Source organism: Anas acuta, chromosome 5 (genome assembly GCF_963932015.1).
Source record: "Anas acuta chromosome 5, bAnaAcu1.1, whole genome shotgun sequence".
Lineage (NCBI taxonomy): Eukaryota > Metazoa > Chordata > Aves > Anseriformes > Anatidae > Anas > Anas acuta.
Genome location: NC_088983.1, coordinates 52393961 through 52416242, shown reverse-complemented (window position 1 = coordinate 52416242; position 22282 = coordinate 52393961). Strand labels below are relative to the sequence as shown.

Sequence of the window (22282 nt, the reverse complement as noted above, 5' to 3'; positions counted from 1 at the left end):
GCAGTTTGAATAAACTAACTGCTGAGCAGTGACCAAGTGGAGCTCATTTATAAGAGATCAATGAATCTGAGCTGCTTTGATCCTAGATCACTAGCCTTGAAGAAGAGAAAGCCTGGTGCAACTATCTTGTAAATGGGGACCAAGGGCTAAGAGGGAGATTATCAGAAATTAAACACGTTAGAATATAGCTGCGTACCTGCTGCAGACATTGGGCAAAGTTCTATGGGTGCTATCTTTTCAAAAGGAACAGGGGAAAAGCAAGAGAATCCCAAAGGTCTTTGGTAGCAAAGCCAGGGCAAGGAGGCAGCAAGCAGAGAACCAAGCAGGGAACACACACGTTAGTGCCCCTGCTGACTTCTATTGCTGCCCAGGGGAACAGGTGATGGTCTGTAGAAATGCAGATAAAGCTAAGTGTGTTTAATGATCTGTGAGGTATCTCAGCTGCCTAGATGTCTTGCTGTGCTTCTGTTGGCAATACTGCACAGGAGCAATACTTACTGCATAATAAATTTTCTTCTTCAGTCTTGCACCTCTAACTGCTCCTTGAGTTGCTAGTCCTACAGCTTCTTTATGGAATTCAAAACTTCTTCCCAGCTCACGTTCTTGGTCTATTTAGACCCTCTTGTAGACACAAGCACAGACCATCTAATCACACTGAAGGAACAACTCACCCAGTTCCTATTGCATTCAGAGGCTACAGAGACAGAGGAGATCCTCTTTCATTCCTCAAGTAGTTATTCTAGCAAGGTCTACTAGTCTGTGATCTATCTGGATATAACAGGATCTTTGAGATCCCGTTACTACTTTTCCCCAGTCCTGTTTTGACTGTATAGGACAACCCCTCAATGACCAAAGAGGAATGGATGAGGTAGCATAAAATAACAGGAGACCTACTTTTCCCTTTACTTCTAATATCTATGCTATGGATATCATACACAGCAGATTATATCTGTGCCTAAAAGCAACAGGCCACTCAAGGGAAATTGCACTAATTAAGTATACAGGCTGATTGCTGTCTCATTTAGTTCCTGTCTGCTCTGCCCTGGAAGAGGACACAAAGAAGGGATTGTGGAGGCTTCAAGAAGCATGGATGAGTTTTTCCCCAAGTTCAGAATACTTGCATGTTGGGGAGTTTGGGATCAGCTTGGCTGGTGTACTCTTTGTTCCTCACTGGCTTCATCTTAGAAGTCAGGACTCGATACGGTAAGCGAAGTGCATTCAGTCAGCACGGTGGTTACTCCCTGCAGTCAGAGATTCTCCGGGCAATGAGGAGCCAGTCATCCCCAGCCAGCAAGCTGCTCCCTTTGCCAGCTGGATAAGGACCCACAGACTGCCCCAATGATGCTCGCCTATAAATCTGGGGGATTAAGGGGAATGCAGAATGTGGCAAAGGCTCTGGAAGCAAGAAAGGGAATCACAGCCAAAAGCTCCCTCCTCACACAGCTTCTCCATATCTCCTCCAGGGGCCCGTAAGTGCTCTCTATCCCAGCCTCTGTTCTCAGTCTATTTGGTTAGATAATAAAGGAGCAGCTGGAAAACTCTTTCCTATAGGCCATGGTAACAAGCTCAGCCCAGCACACGTGGAAGATGACCAGACTAATTCCTGCCGTTTGCTTGAAGTGTGGTAAAGGGTTCACTCAGATGAACTGCAAAGCCTCTGAAGTGTTGTCAGCACCATCGATTAGACTAGAAATAAAAACTATAAAGACCTCCTATTTGAAAACAGTCTGTGTGGTGCAGAACCCTGTGATACATGCCAAGAGTCATGTGAGACACTGTACCTACTGTATGGCTTGGATCTGCGTAAATGCAGCATACGGTTCATGAATCCATAGAGTCTGGGTCAGCTGTTATCTGTTTTTCCAAAAATCTAATATATTTAAACAGGCACACAAAAGGCACAGATGACTTCTCAAAACATATTAGCCCATGGAGCTATTTTGCAATAATTCATGTGTTACTAGTGCTAGCCAGTAGACTTCAAATGTGTGATCCTAGGTATGAAAAGCCTATCTTTGTTTTAAAAGGCTCCCAATGCTTATTATGTAGGCTTTGAACCCTGAAGAGCTAAACTGATATTTGCGAAAGATCTTGGCTTTGTAGAAAGGACATGATTAGTATTTCAAATCAAGCACTTAACTCTCTGATGCATTTCAAAAGTGCATTGTGGCATAGGATGTTGCAGGGGTTTTATTTTATTAGTACAAGCGAGGGGCAGCCTGCATATCTCACTCGCAGCTTTGCCAGATCCTTGCCAACAAGAGCAGAGGCCCACAGTACCCAAGCAGGAGAGCAGGGCAGGTTCGGTGACATTAACCAGTCAGCCTCAGTCCAGTGACTGCCAGACAAGTCCACAAAGATGAGGCAGGTCTGAAGTCAAGCCTGGAATTCAAGTCACAGGGTCAGGGTCCAACTTAATGCACCCTGCAACGTAGCTCAGGCCAGGACAAAGAGTTAAAACGTGGCTCCCACAAGGAAAAGAAGGGGGAAGACCCCTGGTAAGGCTCCACACAGCTCTCACACAGCTCATTTAATCTTCTTAATCTCAAGAGGTGGTATATCTCAAATAGGTGAGTGCTACACCTCCATCAAGGGGTGCCCAGTGAGCAAGGAAATGCAATTTTATCATGGTCTGGAAAACAATGCATAGATCTCTATTTACTGGTTCAGCAGCAGAACAGAGTGAAATCTCCAAAGCAAACACGCAAACAGAGAAAGAAACAGCGCATTAAGGAGAGGCACCAAAACAGGGACACCTGCACCCACACCCTTTCACAAGACATGTTACAGGTTATTACAGTATTACATTTGTTTCTGCAAAAGAGAAGGAAAAAATGCCTGAAGTTTCCTTCTCACTGCATGTTTAGCATTTCTGATTCAATTTCCTCCCACTCTCCATTCAGTTTGACTTGGCTAAGTATACCTTTCTCCTACATCAACCACCTAAAGTTGCATAACAGTCTCTGCCACTTCAACCCATCCATCCATATCACCAAATAACTACTTAGAAGGCTCCTGCAGTGTACCCAAAACTGTGTAATGCTGCCTTGGGATCCTGAGGGACAGCCTCCTGATACAGATGTCACAAGATACAAGAGATATTGGGTATACGGGGATGTGTTGTAGACCCTGGAAACTGAACCTATGAAAAATTACAACTGAAAAGCAGGCTGCACACTGAAAAACATCTTCTTTGCTTCAGGAAGAAAATAAAATGCAGTCCTTACTGAGTAAATCTGGTCATCTACAAGCAAAGCCATCTGGCTGAATCCTTGCCACTGCTCAGAGGAAACTTCAGGAGCATGCATCAGCACTGGTATGCAGACTCTGAATTATGCTGCTATTACGTTGTTCAAGCACCATAACTCAGGCGATGGGACAGACAGACACCCAGAAGACGATGTTAAATGGTGACACCAATTAACATTGTCCTTTTGTCACAGCCCCTTAGAGATTTGGATTCCATTATCCAACAAAATCAAAATCAGGCGAGAGCTGGAGATCAGCTTCTGCCTGTTCCCTAGAACCTGTTGCTGATGTGTTTCACATTCAAAACAATAAAAACTGAACCATCAGTCCAGCAAGATAGCAGATTTTTCACCCTAGACTGAAAAAAAAACCAAAAAACTAAGGTAGTCACAAGAACCTCTGGACAGAAATGAGAAACATATTAGAAGTTTTGTTGGTGGAAAAAGCTCACCTGATACAATCTCTAAACAATATTTGGCCCTAGCTTGCTGCTTCTGCTTTAGAAGTGTTTAAACAGTCCTAAAACTATAAAAACAAACAAACAAACAAAAGCACAACAAGACAGACAACTGGGAAGCAGAGCAGTGATAAGACATAAATCATTTGCTGAGTAATAGCTTTGGGTAAAATCTGATGCCAGGGCTGGTGTAGTAACACATTGTGGCAAGAGGAAAGGGACTAGAACAACAAGAGGAGGAAAACAAATAGCCCTATCTCACTCAACACCATCATCAGGGATATAAAAGAGGGGAAGAGGGTTCTCCTGAGCTTGGCACATCCCTCTACAGTGGGAAGGTCACAGGACAGCTTTTGAGAGTTACTGACCTGGAGGCCTTCCTGCTCTTCGAGGGCAATGCTTTCCACACCGTGTTGCTCCACAGAACACAGACCGTGCCTCATAGTTGATTTCAACCACCTGGACAAGGTCAAGGTAGTAGGAAAGCAGTTAACATGCACTAGAAAAAATGCGTAGTGCTTTCAGAAGCTTCCCTGGTTTGGAAGAGAAAAGGTTAAAGTAGTAGGTTCACTGATAAAGAAAAACTGTCAACGAGCTTTGAAGTTTATTTTAACATTAATCTGTGGATTTTTTTATAATGCAAATTAAAAGTAGTGCTTTTTGTGGATTTCAAAGCACACAGGATTCATCACTGTGTGGGGCTATCTGTAGTACGGACCACAGAAACTAGAAAACAAGACTTAGAATGCATGGCTTAATGTATTCGATTCAGTTTACAGAAGGGAAGGTTTAGAGGTGACATAATTGCTGAATATAGGGACTTACACATAGAAAAAGCATTTTATAGGAAGAAGCGGCAAGCATGCAGGCTTTTCAGTCTTTCTGACAAAGACGTAATGTCAGCCAATAGCTGGAAGTTGAACAAGATGAATTTCTGTCTTACGGGCAGCTGGAACTGCCACAGCTTAGCTGGGGAGGTCACCATCTTCTGGCGACTTTATAACAAGACCATGAATCTTTCAAAAACACGCTTGCTATTTAGTTTCAGGGGAAAGTATTACTGGGCTGGCATGTTCAAGCTGGATGTTTCTCCTTGTGAGGTCAAGATACCACTGTAACGTGTCTATCCAGGCAGTGAAATTTGGGATGGGGCAGCCCACGAGAGCTGGTACGAGCAGGCATTGTGCAAGCAGCCAGGGTCCGGTGCCCCCCAACTACCTTTGCACACTCGAGAGAGCAGACCAACAGCTGCATGCCACAAACGACTAGAAGATAATATGATCAGTTAAGAATAACTTGCCCACCACAGGGATCATGTATCTTCCTCTGAAGCATTTGGCAGTGTTTAGAGATCGCATACTAAAAGAGACAGCCTACTGGGCAGACGCAGTCTGGCAGTTCCTACATCCTTGGCACAGGCTCATCAGCACACAGGGTGTCCTTGGAGGTCTCCTATGCTTGCATCGACCAGAGCTGACCCTACTTAATTTATGAGCTCTTCTGAGATCACAGCCTCATGTATTATGGCTCCAGGCTCTATTGAAATGAACTTCATTAAAATAAATTCCAGCTGCTTGGAAGGAGTTAGAGAAATGACAAAAAGAAGGCAAACTTCTCCATTCCTTAACTGAGAACAGAGGAAAAAAAGTAGTTACAGGAGACCAAGGAAAATCAGAGAGGGAATTCAGCTGGCCTAACTGAAGGGGCATGAGAAAAACATTTGGTTAAAGAACAAGCTCATTTATTTATTTATTTTTGATAAAATGGGATGGTTATGAATGCTGAGACAGAACTCACAGCTAGGCGACATACAGGACAACCAGGTTCAAAGCAGAGAGGAAGAGGGACAAAGGGTCAGGGGGGCACTTGATAAAACTTCGGACAGAAGGTGGGATGCATTGCAATAAATCAGATTCATTGCAAGGGGTCTTGAGTGCTTGTCCTTTTTCCTGTTTTGTCTGTTCCCCGGCCTTTGGTCTGTTCTGTTTCCTTCCCCAGGATGCCTGTGGGCTGTTAATGGAGAATATTAGGGAGCAGGACCAGGATGTACCTCTATTCTGCATGCTGTTGCCAACAGCCTACATGTTGATGATTGTCCCTATTTGGTAGATGCTCTTTTTACCTTGCTCAGCTCTGGGGGTATTTTGAAAGGATGACTTTTCTAATAAGCCTAGTGTTCTTGTCCAGCAACAACTACTCATAATTGTAGTCTAATAAAGATCTCTGAAGTAAAGCTTGACTTTTCTGCCCTTTCATGGGCCAGCAGCTAGGATCTGGAACCTACCAGACCAGCTCCGTTGCTCTCCTTGGTCACAGGATGGCCAGGATAAGAACTGTTTCTAGAACTGAGGACTCTGAAGCTACTGCAATGCATAGTGGGGAAGGAGCTGAAAAACTGTGATTAGTTTTTGATTTAGATGAGAACTAACCATGTGCTTATGAAGTGCCGGTGAACTAGTCAAATTTATAGGACACAGAGATGCTCTAACATTCATCTCCCTTTCACTATCACATGCTGACACAGCTCATTTTAGTGATCTGGAAAGCAACGGCATGGCAGAGCAGCCCACCACTCCCACGTCACATATTACCACTGAACCTGACCCTTGGATTTCTATATTGAGTTCACAAACATCCAAAAGTTCGAGAACTGAGACATTAGCAGTGGTTACGTGACCTTGTCCCCACCCCTATCGTTCTGCTTCCCAGCAAACAATTCTCACGGCTTTCTAACAGATTTCTCTGGTTTCAACCAATGCGGCTTAGAGCCTGCTTTCAGCAAGGAATTCGGGACTGTCTTCACCATCGTTACTTGACAGTGCCTGAAATAGCCTTTCCTGCTTGGTGTCAGGCAGCATAGACAGGAAGATTGAGATTTTAACTGAGGTTTTCAGATCCAAGCCAACCGTAGTGTAAAGTAAAATTAAAAAAACCCACAACTAGTAGTCTGGGATCTGATAGGTTCAATGAAATGGAAACAGCACGTCTCTAGCATAACCAGCAAAGCAAAACTATTTGCCAGATGATCCTGTAGATAGGGAAGACCTGCAGATATTCACAGTTTCGTGGCATGCCATTGACACTACAGGAAGGATGCGACACCTCAGTAAGAGCAGGTTCTGTAAAATACAAGACAATTCCAGTTCAGCAGCAATTTCGCTTAATATCAGCTCTATAGCAGAGGCTCAATAGGAATATTGTAGCTGAAAGCCATTAGACATTTCCCTCATGCTAGCATCAACCACTTTTGGCAAGGCTTGTAAAATGGAATAACTTGCAGAGCGAGCCAGAAATGGGGCCTGGGGAACAGATTCCTCGGATCACAAATGTTAAACCATGGAGATAGATTGGTGACAAAGAGGGTGGAGAGAGAAGTTTCCACATACCATTTTTTCTCCCCCATTACCAGCACAGATGTGGTCTACACCCCAACACATGTTTGCAATGAGCGTCGCATGAGGAGTTCCAGATCTTACTTGAGGGCTGAAACTTAAAAGAATCAGCTAAATTTGAGATTAATCAAAGAGCGGGGTAACAGTGTGCACTAAGTGTAATGGAGTCACCCATGTTCAGACCCCAAAGGCAATGGAAAAGGAGATACAAATTGCCCCGTAGTGGTGCCTCCAATCTATCATCTGAGTCTCTCTTCATCAGCTACCGAAGGGCTCAGCTCCCAAATTAGATTAGGTTTTCAACTGTGATGAGGCCATCAATTTCAGCACCTCAATTACACCCTCAAAGCCAGAAAGATTAAGCTCACTTGGGGGGACTTTTAGCTTTTTAAACATTTCTTTAAATGTCACGGTCCCTTCCTTTCCTGCTCCTCCCCTCCCCTCTCCACTACCACTGAGGTGAGGCCCTGAGGGAGCCCTTTTGGTTAACTGATTTTCACAGAAGCTCCCTGTGCATAACAGCAAGCATCTCCTCCTTTAGCTAAATCCAAAGTATACCAGGTTAAATGGTCGCCAAGGAGCGAATACCACCTCAGGTCAGGTCAGGAGTTAGGAAGCTAAATGTCGATTAACAAAGAAGAAATTAAATACAGAGGAAGCTTACTGAGGTCCACAGAGCATTCATACTGTATTTCATGCAGTTTCAATGCAAATCAGACTTGTATGCATACATTTAATGGAGACATTTTTGAAATATACATTTTCAAGTTTGTAAGTTTGAAGACTTACCACTTCTTTAAAATTCTCGAAAGCAGGAATTCAATTATACATACCGAGACAGTACTCGGGTAATAGAAGTTAATTTAGGGAGCACCCGTTAGGATAATGAGCTAAAGAAAACGATGCATGTGTATAAACCGTCACAAATGTTTGTGTAGTAGATCTAAAGCAGTGAAATATTTACTGGGACCTGGGATATATGCTGTGGGTTTTTATAGTGCATATAAATGAAAAGGGAACAGAAAGACAGGAGAAACATCACTCTAAATTTATATACCCAGGACTGAGACTTGAAGTAAATAAAAAGCAGCAGAACAGTTATTCCAAAGAGACACAGCTCTGTGACACATGGGCCTGGTGGGTAACACCTCTGATACTGCTATGGGAATGTCAGTTGGGAAATTACCCTCCAATTTATTTATTTATTTTAAATGGAAATTTTTCACAATGGATTAAGTTCAGTAACTAAATAAAAATTCATGGAATGTGCTGAATTCTGCAGATCCCCATCTTATCTGAGTTTGTGACTATGTTAAAATGATAAATTAGTTTTGGCAAGTGAATTTATAGATTTATAGGCTTAGTACTGTGAATCTATTTATTGCTGTTTTTATTTTCTTCAGTGGTTGAAAGGCCAGCAGCCAGGAAGGAGGCCTATAAATCTTAACATTAGAGATGGGAAGGGCAAGGTGTTTTACATAAACACAGGGACTAAACAAGAGAGGTTTTTTTGTTTGTTTGTTTTTAGAGAGAAAGAGTAATGTATGACAGATTTCTTTTGAAGATTTTTAAGTTACAGAAAAAGAGAAAAAAATCTGCAATGCACATCCCCTTCATTCTTCTCATTCCAGATTTTTTGATTTTCACAAAAAAGGTTGTATGTGTTTCAGTCAAAAACATTGCTTCTTTTAAATGTAAAAGTGATTGCAGATTATTGCCAGAAGGAGAATAAATGACAAAAGAAAACAAGCCTGTTTACCTCTTTGGAAGGTGCTAAAACTGCTGAGTTTTTCCGGGGGTGAGAATACTTTGGGAATCTCCTTACCTTTAGATGAGGTGTCTGACCCAAACAGTGGTTTGATGCGCTCTGCCACAGATTGCATGTAGGAAAAACACAGTCCCCATGGGAAAGCAGCTAAGCAGAGCTGCATGTGGCACAAAGCTGCTGGAGGGGTGCTGGGAGCAGCTCTTGTAAATGATTAAAAAAAAAAAAAAAAAAAAAAAAGGCAAAGTAAAAAGTGCCTAGCATCAGTTTAAAGAGCTACAACCTGTGTGGGAAAACACCAGAGGTAGCAGCAAATATTTAACTGTTCTCATAAAGCTTTCTCTGGGCTACGTGCAGCGATTCTCTGGGTGAGATGAACAAGGTGGCCTAATCAAGTCCACAGCTTTGGATGTCCCAATCAAACCAGCTTCTCATCTTCTCTTACTGAGAGGCACCCGGTGCTCCCTGATTGAAGCTGGTGGCAGCACTTGATGGAATATGCTGAGATCTTACGGCTAGGGCAAAGTTTGAAGCTCTGAGAATCTCTCCCATGCCCTTGTACTTGGGATGAAGTCGGTAAGCAGCAGGTTCTAGAAGTAACACGGGTACTTCAGTTTGAAACGAGCCATTAAGGAAATTCATAAACTCTCTGGTAATAGCAGGTGATGACAAGAAGCACTCAGGGGTAATGGGGGCTTCAGAAGAGGGCTGCCTCTTACCTTGGCAAGCACAAGGGAAACTCCCTCTTCCTTTTTCCCTTAAACCAAAACAACCCCCCTTGGAGCATTTTGGAAGGGAGCACTAGTGCACTAAGACGACAAGGCGGCCTGCCACATGGGCCTGAGGAACTGCTTCCAAGAAAGCAATCCTCGTACACACAAGATCACAGGAACTTGAGCCCCTTTTGTATCAAAGCAACTTCCTCAGAGGCCTTTGAAATTCATTCTCCTTTCCAAGGTCTAATGAAGTCTGAGACCTTTGAGAAGAGAAAAGAGAGATTCCTGCCAAAGCACCCCACTCCCTGCATTTTTAAGAGATCAGAACAATTCAAGCTGCTCATTCTGCAACTATATATATGACAATACATAAATGACAAAACGGGATATATAAAACAATACTGCCTTCATGCTCCTTCTTCTTCAAGCCCCTAGTTTGAGAATGGTTGAGGACAGGGGTAAGTGAGGAAGAGAGAAATTTTTCTAAACCCAGGAAAAACAACTAGGAGACGAAGCGATGACATTTGCAGAAACTGAAAACCGATTTACCACAAAATATCACTGTAGCATTGGCATGAGGCTAGAGAAACTAAATCCGCGAGTTATCACCTAGCATAACTCTTGATTTCCAAGGAGCAGAACTGCCACTCTGACACACTGTGTACTCGCATATAATAGAGCTGTTTCAGGTACTTATGGCAGGACAATAGTGACAGCCAGAGCAGCAGCTGATGACTCTGCAGCAACCCAGCTAAGCTGTTCTGGTGCAATTTCCACACAAAGATTAGATCAGCTTGTGGCTGAAGTGAAACTTCAGATCACGACGAGCTTTGCTCTGATATTTCATGGGAGTCATATAGAGGCAGGCTCTGTAGTGGCTAAATGTAAGATGAGAAATGTGCAGGCGCCTGGGATGAACTGCTAAGACTGCAGGATGTAGTTTAGATTTTGGTCCTTCTGGAACTGAATGCCATTAAGTTTTCTGAAAGAAAAATTTCCAGACATTAAGACTCATGTTCACACAACGAGTATATCCAAGGCCTCAAGAGGATTCTAGATTGCCTGCTGTCTCTTCTCCTAGTAGCTACTACTAGCTACAGTGACCACTTCCCACAGTAAGCCTCATGCATATGCTGAGACTTTCATCAGCCTATCTTAATATTACAAATCCTGAATAGATCATCAAAATCCCTCTCAGTCCCCAGCTCTCTCAAGTGCTACCCAACCCCAGCCTTGCCTCAAGCTGCCCTGACTGGGACTTGAACATCTGTTGTGCTCTTGGAAGCAGCCCTTATTCTTGTCTATCAGAATGATAAATCTTAATCCTAGCTCAAATCCTGCCCTTGGCTCTGGTGAAAAGCCTCCGAACAGTTCTGTTCAGCATCCTTTTGCCTTCACTTAATTTCAAAGAGGCCTTATGACTGTGCTCTCACATACAGAGTTAGGAATATGATTACTCAACCCTAAATTGGATTCACAGCCACAATGCTGAAGAGCAGACACGAGGAACATCCTAGGAACTACCACTGCTTGCTTTGAGAACATTGGGCTTCAGCAGACCACAGTTTAGACTAGCATTAGGCAGCTGTAAAGAACAGCTTTTACTGGAATACCAGAAGGCTTGCATACATAATGAGAGTTGTGGCAAGGACCCAGTGACTTCTGCCTAGCTTGAAGGGAGGCCTGTTTCAGTGCTAAGTGAACTCCAGGGTTCAGATTGGCATTCTCCTCCTTTTTCCAAAATATAAGCATCAAAGAGTTTCGGTCTGTCTCCTGCATGTAGGTTTCCCAAAGTAAGCTGTGACCTCAAGCCAGAGAAGGCTCCTCTAAGCCATGATTACTTTCAGGGACACAGAGCTTCAGCAGCCTTTGATTAAAATTAGGATTATGGATAGGAAGTAGCTGGGAGCTCCTTTTGCTGATGAATCCCAGAAATTTGCAGAAGAGGGTAAGAACTGTTGCACTAGGGCTCCTGGGCTTGTGCTTTGTTTGTGGTTAAGCCTGCAGCTTCTAACTGTCTTAAACACTAGAGCTGTATTTGGGGTTAGGCTTTGCTTTTGGAAAAGTGAAGAACATGGCCAGTTGTTATGTCCTTGAGGCTTCTGAAGGTTGAACAAGAAAATAGCAGCATCCAGGGGTGTTATTTAGATGCGGACTCTCAGCAGTCATGATGATGTGTCAGGGTTTGCAGAAAACAAGAAGAACGTGTGTTGTTTTTACACATAAAAGACTCCCACGGATAAAGAACTACTTGCAATAGGAACCCACAGCTTGCAGCTGCTTCCCTGACAGCCATGCTATGACAAAGGCTAGGCCTGGGAAGGATCAGACTGAACTTTTGTCTTCCCTGCCCTACCAAGGACTGGTTGCCCCCAGCTGCTCATTATTCTGGGCACAGGCCTGAAGCAGACCTCAGTCAAAGGTCATACTAGGACTTGAGAAAAAAAATAAAAAGTACACATTTTGGTGCAATTTTAATTGCACCAAATTACTACTAGTGACACCAAAACACTTAAAGGTAGCTTTTTAGTGTTTGTTCTCATCAGTGGAGATCTGGCCATACATTTAAGTGCTCAGGAATGATTAGAAGTAATTGAATTGCACAAATGAAATCCAAACACTGTACTTATTTCTGTAAGATAATGTTCCATCCCTTTCGGTCCCAAATCCAAGTATAATGTTATTTGCAGGCCAACTAAACACTTTTGGAATATAAAACAAACAAACAAACAAAAAAAAACAACCTTTGGACCCAATTGATTCTAGAATGTTAAAATGTTTTATATTTACTACCTAGACCTAAGCCAATCAAGAAGTTGACCTTTCTCTTTCCAGTGTCATGGGCTTTTTTTTTTTTTCTTTAAAGAATTCAACAATAAGAGGTGTTCTTCAATCTATGCCATCCCAAAGCACAAAGTTAACCTTAAATTTATCCACAGATTAATACTATTTTCCATTAGCACAAGTTTTCTTAAAGTAAAACCTCCTCACACTGCTTTTCATCCTTCACTGCTAACTCATGTCTCATTTAATTTCTGTGAAGGAAAAGTTACTGAAGCCACTGAATCCTATCAACACTTTTCATCCATTCCTGAGGACTTGGCAAATCCCAGATTCAATGTTTCTTGCTCCAATCCTCTTGGTAGCTCTTAGTTGCAAGGAACTCCACAAAGAAACATTGGCTGCTGGATCCTGCATCAACACTTTTCATTCATTACTGCACATTGAGCACTTCAAACACTTCCTGCCCAAATTCTGGATAACCCTAAACCTGACATGGCATGTTGGGCTGTTCCCCTAAGCATGTCTCACAGCAGCAGTGTTGCCAGTTAGGCTTAGGCTTTATGACACAAATACAGCCTTTCCCCACCCCCTAAAAGACTACCAAGACATTCTGTTTCTGTCACCAGTTAGTCCATTATAAACAGGTGAACTCTACGGTATTAACAAGTTTTTATTTTTCCTTGCCTGGATCCTGACCACAATCTTTCCTCTCCAGTAAGCTATGTTTGCTTTACTGATGGATCCTGTTGCAGGAATCTGACAACACCAGCCATAAACACTGCAAGCTGTCAAGGATCCTGAAATATGCCACTCTCACAACCCTTCTGGCCCTTGGTTCTTATCTCTGTGTGAAACATGTCTGCGTATTATAAACCAACTACATTCTTCAGATGAAGTCCTTTCCCTGCAGACAGACAAGTTTTAATGCTGAATTCTAGCATGACCACACACACAGTAGGAGAGGGCGGTAGAGGCCGCCACATTAAGGACAGGGTTGGAATTGGGTTTGCATGGCACTGAATTGTTGGCAACACTACAAAGTTCCTACAAGGTCCTGGTGGCACCAACAGAAGCAAGCAACAAAGAAGTTCTGTCAGTTTGGGAGAACAAAGTTTGGGAGCGGGAAGCAGTTGCCCTACAGATTTCACTGTCAAGAGAGGAACTAGCAGACTACCCTTTCCTACCAAGCTGGTTTCAAGGTAGACTAGAAGACTGCACTCTCCTCTACTTCTGCTTTGCCCTCGTCTGCTATTGGAGCACAGCAGCCTTCAGCATGGCCTGCAATGAATTCAAGAAGAAAGGAGAAAAGATCTCATTACCATTTTGCTGCCTATTAAAGAGTGAGACAATCTAGCTGTGGTAAAAATAAATAGCTGTATGCAATTATGAGAATCGCCAGACATCTCATTTTATGTCAGGCAAGGCTATTGCCTAATAGGAATACAATGTAATCCTGCTGTTGCCTTGCTCAGATGAGAGATGGCCTTGAGCTAATTAGCTTCCACTACAGCCAGGCATGAAATTGCCAATTTTATGATAGTCATCTGATCAGCAATGTGCTCTCTGCATCTTCTCATCATATAAAAGCTGGTGTAACCAGCTTCTTCACTACTCTAACACAGTGCAGGCTCTTTTTATCTCAGTATCACCGTGATACTGAGAAAAAGTTACGAGGAAATTAAGAGAGGGTTTCCAACTCTTAGACACTGCTCAGGTTTGCAGCCATGGTCCTGTGTGGATGTCTTGCCACCTTTGCTCACAGCTCGTCGGCCCAGGGAGAATCTCTGCAATCAAGGAAGCAAATTGACTCTACTGAGAGCTTATAGCCCATCGCTTTCTTCAGCCAAACATCTTCATCAAGTTTGGGCACTTTCCTAGCCAAAACAGGAGTTGTTGGGGACTTCAGGAACAGCCAGCATCTGTGAGAAAGAACATTCAAACCAGGGTGTTACGGGAGGCAGAAGATTGTTTCCATAAAGGCTGCGGTGAGATTGTGTAAAGTATCAGAGTGCCAACACTTGGATGTACTAAAAAGGCAACACAGGCAATCTAGCAGAATGTTTTATAAACAACTGGTTTCACACTGATCCTAAAGCGAATGGGAAAGGCGGCAGAGATGCTGAAGGATAAAGGTGCTGTGGTTTCTTCATTCCCTGCTTATTGAGGTGAACCCCATGGCAGCCCTGGCCACCTCTCTGGCCTCCACAGATGGTGTTCACCAGTGGGTGCCCCTCCTGCCTGGGCCCACAGGCCTTTGCCCTTGCCAGAGGTTTCCAGAGCCTTCTATGCTGCCCAGCCCTGTGGCTGCCCATTTTAGGTGACTGTGAGCACAGGTTTGCCTTAAAGCAGCTAGGGAGTTCAAGATCAACATGTTTCTTGAGGACTTAATTTTTTTTCTCATTTGGAAAGTAGCCCTGTGCAAGCACAAAACCAGGCAGCATTTTGCTGCTAAGATCAAAAGACTTCCTCACTGTCTCTTGTCCCTCTGCCCTGACAGGTGTGGCAACAGGGTGCTCTCACTTAATAAAAAATATTATATAAATATACATGTCGTATATATACTATATATGTATCGACCTGTACTGACGAAATGCTGTTGTCAGCATGTCAGACATACATAGTCCTGGGATATTGCCCTTCAGAGTTGCTGAATTAATCGCATCATTTGCTTATAATAGGTTTGTACCATTTCCTAATTTTACACACTGCTTGGAGAAGTTGCAGCAAGGGATGTTAAAACACAACAGTGGCAGCAGGAGCCTGTGATTTTTATGCATTTAAATTTGTCATAATATTGAAGTATCATATTTTAAGTTTGATTTCATAACAGAGATCCCTTTCCTCCCTTGGTTGAGTAAACATCTAATTAACGTTTGCGTCAGGAGCAACATGTGACGTTCAGTTAAACAGTGCCACAATGCAGCACACAGCTGGGTTTACCTCAGATGGGATTTCATTTCAGGTCAGGATTTCATTTCAGATTGGGGTTTCCTATTTACATGGTTTTAAACCATAACACTGCTTTCTTGCAAACTTCATGCAGCAGACTCGTGGCATTCTGTTTTAAAAATAATCAGATTTTTTATTGTTAGGCAGACTATGTTCAAAGCACCCCTGCAAGTCAGTCCATGATAAACCTCCAAGGACAAACATTCATAACACATCCCTGAGCATGGTCCTTCACGCCTTCCTCACTGGGTTCCCAGGATCTCATGTGTTCCTTCTTTCCCAGAGATGAATCTCCATCACACACCAGTGCAGAAGAAATTCTTCACAGAACACAGAGATGGTTTAAAATACTCTTTGGGCATTGAGAGATTTAAGACTTTTCTATCAGAAGGGCACAGCAGCTTCCTGCTTGGCTAGCCCAAGCCACCCCACACAGCTTCATCCTCTTGCATTCAAAGAGAAATTTTAACAGAGTACAGGTACTACTTTTAACAGAGTATATGGATGCTTCCTATCTGTGCTTCCCATAGGTCCTGCAAACACTTTGCTATTTCCAGGTGACTACATCAAGTACATGAGTTTTAAGGAAAGGGCCCCCACTGACTGCTCCCAGCGGCTTCTCTCAGACCCCATGCAGCAGCCACCTGATTGCTGCTCTGCACTGCTTGAGCCTGGCCAAGTCCTGCAGGTATGGAGAACGGCCTACAGAGGTCTAGAGGAGTCTCTCCAAAACAGAGAGCAAGTGTTCAGCTTGCTTCTTCTATGGAAGTGAAAAGTCAAAGCGGGCCTGTCCCACAGATTTGTTGCAGATGCCTTTACTTGAAGGGGAAGCAGCTAATGCTCCCAATTTTTAATTCCACACAGCCTATGTGCAACAGTAGTAATTTGGATAGTTACTTTTATTTTTTCCCCCCTTTCAACCCCCAAATCTTAAGAAACATGTATTTAAAAGCAAAAACTTACCCCGTTCTCTCAGATGCAGCCAACACTCTTCACTATTCACATGGGAGAGAACTTACCCTTCTAACCCAGTCTATATTCTCAATATCAATACATCCTGTTGTTAGGTCACATATTTAGAATATGGTTTTACAACTCTATTTTGTCCAATTCCAGCTCTTTTACATAATGTTTACCTCAAAGCATCCACTAAGGAAGCAGGAGAAACCTCTTTATAAGTTATCAAACTTTTTTCAGTCCTGTTTAAGCAGGAGAACAAAAACAACAACAAAACAAAACCCACTTTGTTTTAAAAGAACCTACACCCTCCAGGGAAACACTCTTCTGCCAAAAGAATTTCCAACCAGTGCTAACCAGAGTTAATTACAACATGGTATTAAAAGGACAAATTATTTTGAAATACTTAAGAGCATCGTGAAACAGCCTCCACCAAAATTAAAGGTCTGTTCTCTGCTGGGTTATTGTTCCAGGCTGTCTGCAGACATCTCGGCATGAGTTACGTTATTCTGACATCATTTTGCAAGTGCATTGCCCAAAGCACATGCCTGTACTATAACATGGTCTTGACAGGACCTCACATTTCCACCCTAGTAAATCCTAAATAGCTTCCAGAAGTGCTATATAGAAAATACCCAGGAAGCATGCTGGGTAAGCAATTCATACGAACACGTGCTCTGGGATTCTTGCTGTCTCTGAAGAACTTCCATATGTCCAGTCTGCAACTCTAAGCAGGCCAAAAAGAAGTAAAAGTTAGTGCTGGAGATCAGAGGAACATGCACCAGACTGTCACAACTGTTGTTTTGGGGTTAGTTACTTGGTGTCTGATCCAGAATAGTTCCTAACCTGGCGACCACTTCAACACCACTCACAGAACAAAGAGCAGTATCAAGATAACCTCTGACCTGCTGCCATTGCTCAAAAGAACACTGTGAAGAAATTGGAGTTAGTATCACCCGAAGCCTGTAGGATGAAAGGGAAATGCTCTCTAGTTTTCTAGAGGTGGGACCTGTTGTAGTAGGTTTCTAGATTTTCAGCTTAACTCTGGACTGTTGTGGGCAGGCAAGTCACCTCATGATGTTGTAAGGGACATAAAGGAAAGACAACACCAAAGATAAATTAAATTGAAGTAAATACCATCCTTGGGGTCTAAAGCAGGATTTTCCCTCCCAGATTCCATGCTTCTTAGAGCATCCATGTACAACTTTGAGCCTTATCCTTCTCTTAAATCCCTACGTTAAAAAGGGGTAATATTTTGCCTGGAGAAGTGAGAATACCTTTTCTCCAGATCCAGAGTATCCACTATTCCCTTAATCCCTCTCCACAGAAGCCAAACAGCACGCCCATCCCTGCCAGTTATGTTATTAGGAGCTTAGAAGGGAGAAACCAGAACATTCTTACGTATAAGAAATAAGAATGTACGGCTAGGGTTATACAATCTACATAGGCAAAGGCTGTTTCCCCTGTTTGGCAGAAGAGATCCTTACCACGTGGCAAGAATTTGCCTGTGCTCTACCAGCACACCACTCCTAGAAATGGTTTACAATGACCAAACCAGGCTTGCTAGCTTTACTAGCACCATTTTACTAACAGCTTGGGTTCACTGACAGCGTAGCTCTTGCTAGGCATGTTTTGCAAGCTTACAAATATTTGAGGACTTCCACGTTAGCAGATTTTGCACTGACAAGTTTTTAGCATCAACCTGGCTTAAGATCTCATTCAGAAACCCTGGCTGCCATCTGAGGTTTATTCTTTGTAATAAAAGGCCAGGGCTAGAGCCAAGAGTCTCAGAGGCTAATGGGTTAGAGCCAGACCATGAATAATTGAGGGTGTGTTCTCCATTTATGGCATTTAGTGGCAGCAACTGGCTGTGAAAATGCATTTGTGGGAATCCCATAGTCCTCAGGCTTTCCAGCAATGAGCCCTGATAGCTGCTGTTCCTCACCTTTCCCAGCCACGGCAGCCTGACACCACCTCTTGCAGTCTGTCCATCAGCAACCAGAATTCGGCCTCCTATCAAACCCATCTTCAATCCTGAGTCCAGCTGGCCAGGACCAGGCACACCACCACGTGGGAGAGCTGCAGAGACGAGAGCAGCTGCCACACATCACATTCGAGTACGTGCCATGCAGAAACCATGACAAAGAACAAGATGCATTGTGACCTGCAGACTTACCCATGCTAACTCTAGTGCAATTCCTCTTCTCTTTCCAGAAGGGAAAGTGCCTCACGGGAAGAGTTATAGCAGCTTCCGAGTTCCTCGTGATTATGCAGAACGAAGAATGTCACCAGTTCGTTACCAGGGGCCTTACTTCAGGCCACAGGGAGGTCACAACTGTACTCGTACAATATTAATTACTGGCCTGGGACAGCTATATAGCAGCTTGTTCGTTACACACAAAATACTTCCATGTGCTGAGCTACTGCAGACGCTGGTACTCTGGGTTTTGCTAGACAAACACTGCAGCTCCTAAGAAGTCTGTCTGATTTCTAGTTCCAGCAGCAAACCTTCACCTTCAGAGATAAGCCAGGAGCCTGGCCCAAGATTCAAGTACACCTCAGGAGCAGCAGGAGGGTTTTTGCTCTCTGACAGTCTGAAGGCTTTATTTTTCTAGAGTGCTTTTTAGGACACATAAATATCATATCCCCTCCTAGCCTCCTCCCAACCTACCCTCCAAAGGAAAACAAGAAAAAGATGGGGACAAGAAAAAAAAGCAGCAGCAGAGGCTCCTTGTGCTATCTTCAGCTTCCAGAGCTACTTCAGGCAGAAGCCCCAGAAGTAAGCACAACCCATATACAGTAGTAGAAGACACACAGCAAAATATCCAACTGCGTGCTGCTCCGAGAGATGGAAGGAAAAATTATCCCTAAAATGCCAAGCAGGCAGCGCAAATCGTTTATGAGAATACATTTGTAATTACAAGTTATTTTAGCTACCCTGCTGCCAGGAGTAACTAGGAGCAGAAGGAACTGATCAGTGTCATCATCTCGCCCCCCAAGGGACCAGTCAAGGCTGGTGATACCACAGCACTCAGGCTGGAGCTTTCCTGGTAAAACACCTCCCTCCAGTGGCCAAAGGCAAGTGGTTTCCACAGCTCAGGCAGCTGGGGCCCAGCACAGTCTGAAGGAGCAAGTTCTGCTCCCAAATCAGACAGGTCAGTGCATATTGCTTGAGTCCAAGATCCCCTCCAGCACCTCTTGCTCCATTTTGGCTGATCAGGGTAACTCGAGTCTTGACTTCAGACCAGTTGCCACTGGTGCTTACTGGGAGCACCCCAGCACTTCATTCTCATCAAACTTCACTCTGCTTTTTTTGAACATCGAGGACTTGCGTCACAATTAGATGTTTTCTAAAGCAAAAGTTTACGCTAGAACACACAGCTAGGAAAATTGTCACCTCCCTCTGAGGGGCAGTATTTTCATAGGCCACACTAATCTCACCCACAGACTGCAGAAGAACTTCTGAAGCCCTCAGAAGGGTAATGGCACATACTTCCTGCTTTTTGGCAGGGCCTTTGCTACTTGAAACAAACAAGGTGTCAGTGATTTGCATGTAAAGCAGAAGGGGACAGAGAGGAAGGAAGGAGAAACCACTACAATGCACAAGGCTTAGCCAGAGTAGTTTTTTTTTTTTTTTTTTTTTAGCAAAGTCTTTATTACAGAAATATTCACCCTCTAGACTTTTACATCTGTACATGCATTTCTTCCAGTCGGAAGATGTTGCTAAAAACAGACAAAAAAAAAAAACACAAAAAAAGGAAACCCAGCATGGGCTTCTTTTTACTTGCTGCTCAGCGTTGGCATCTGTAACTTAACAGGAATCTTGCAAATAAGAACACATTAGAGAATAGACTTTATACTATGGAAGCTAGCAAGCTTTACTGCTACGAAAGGTGCCTTCTGCTATAGCAAAGGTCAGCTGGAAGGGTCTGTGCAAGAGAGGGCAGGGGTCTCAGAGTAGCAAAGCCTTATCAGACATCCAAAAAAAATAAATCAGTTGTCCAGTCATATCTACTCTCCCCAATCACCACCGAGTCCAGACAAAAGGACACTGCAGGGACCCACTGCTGAGGCTCTGTCCCCCTGCACGGGCCCTTCTTGCCAGAAGGGAAGTTGAGTGGGTAGGGAAGCCGTGCCTTTGAACTGCTGCTAGGGCTATTCCTACCAACCCCAGCCCTGACAAGAGCAGGGCTGACTGTCCTGGGACCATTTCTGTAAGGCAAAGGCTCTCTTCACCACGTACCTCGCATCACATCTCGGGCAAGGACCATCCACTTCTCTCCCTCACAGCTTCTTGCTGCCAAGGTATTTATTGCATGCATATGCAACTGCAGGAGATCTGTTGTGCCCAAGCCACCTCAAGGACTGAGGATATCTGCCCAGCTCCCTTATTTAAGAAGTTGGGGCAGTTTTTCCACTCACATTTCTTAACTTTCTTATACTCTACACCACTCCTTGCTGCTGGCCGCTGGCAGAAAGGAATGAACAGCCCAGCCACAAAGTACACAAACCACCCAGCCTGCATGAATGTGAAACCAGCTCTCTCTCTGCTGCAGTGTTTATGCTCAAGGCCAGCCACTAGCAGTCATGGCTCCAGACCACAGTGGAGTCAGAAGACTGGACAACTGAAAATAAAAGCAGTTTATCCTTGCATCCAAACTACAGAACCTAAACTGGGCACTGGTAGCAGTGATATGTCCAATATACAATGCCTGCAATCCAGTCAGATCCCTCCATACTCATTATTAAAAAAGTTAACACTTCATAACAGGGAAGAATCCAGTTAATCATAACCTCTACAAAAATTGGCAACCCAAGAATGCAACTAGCAGAGCCAGCCTGGGGCTGAGTCTACACCGTGCAGCACTCTCCAAAGTGCCTCCAGGCTGACAAGAACCAGAAAAGCAGTGCTAGAAGTGGAGGAAGGAAGAGAGAGGCAGATGGGAGAGACTGTAAGCATCAGACCCAGAACCCAGGAGACCCATTCCAAAAGCAGCTGAGCACCACCACCGCAATCTGCCAGGCCACACTAGGAACAAGTTGGCTTGGCTCTCTACCTGTGGCTCGTCACACTCAAAGGGAAGAGCTCCACTGAAGGAGGAGCTCTTGGCAGGCTCCAGACACAGGAGAAGTGATTATGAGGGTAGTGCTCAATAGCTGAGATGAGAGTCTAGGTTGGAAGATGCACAGTAGAAGCAGAATCAGGTTAATCACAAGGAACAAGGCCTATAAAGCACAACTAGTTACCACCACTGCACCAGTGAAGCAGGTAAAGATACCAAAGTACTGGAATCTCAACAGCAATCCTGACTCATGGGACAAAAGGGAAGTATTTCTTCTGGGGGAGAAGGGAAAGACTGGGAAAATAGGAAGGAGGAATAGTTACAGTATGTTAGGCCAAGTGGATTGTAGAATTGAAATATGAATATAATATTTAACATGGAGCAGGCAGCAAAAGCGTTGTCCCCTCAGGTTAATCAGGTGTCTCATGTGATGTGAGACAGTTAAGTTCTGCTTCATGAAGTAGAAATAATCCAGAGGCAGGATGCAGGTAGCCCAAGGGCCCTATTGCCAGAAGATCAGGCTGTATTGCAACTCTAATAGTTCTTAGCAGAGTGGTATCAGAAATAGGATGTCACAGGAATAATGGTCAATGGTTGGACAGTCTGGGTGCGAGGCAGGAATGTTCTGTTTGTTCCTTTCTCTGTGGTGCCGTAGCTCTGGAGTCAGCAAACTCAAGACTTGGGCACTTTGGTGTAGTCTTCACTGTGTATGCTCTTGCAGAGTGAAATGGACAGTATCATCCCCAGCAGCTGGAACGAGTAATAAGGAATGGTCAGTCAGTCAGCAACCAGACAAAGACAATAAGGTGGGAAGAGAGGGCGGTACAGGGGAGCAGAACACAAGGGTTTCCTTTTATTCAGGTGAACAGAGTTGACCCAGCATACAAGGAAAATGCAATAGTCTGGATGACAAAAATATTCTACTGCAAAAATACATGCCTTCATCTGGA

At 43.8% G+C, this 22282-nt stretch overlaps 1 protein-coding gene across 4 annotated transcripts in view; it reads right to left on the bottom strand.

Moving 5' to 3' along the window:
* Positions 1-19891: 19891 nt before the first annotated feature.
* CD82 (CD82 molecule) overlaps positions 19892-22282 on the bottom strand; it is a 31667-nt gene continuing 29276 nt past the window's right edge. For all 4 annotated transcript variants that reach the window (XM_068684713.1, XM_068684716.1, XM_068684714.1 and 1 more), the window contains exon 9: positions 19892-22082. In XM_068684713.1, the coding sequence (XP_068540814.1) occupies positions 22005-22082 (78 nt within the window). In that variant the 3' untranslated portion in view covers positions 19892-22004. The remainder of the gene's footprint in view (positions 22083-22282) is intronic.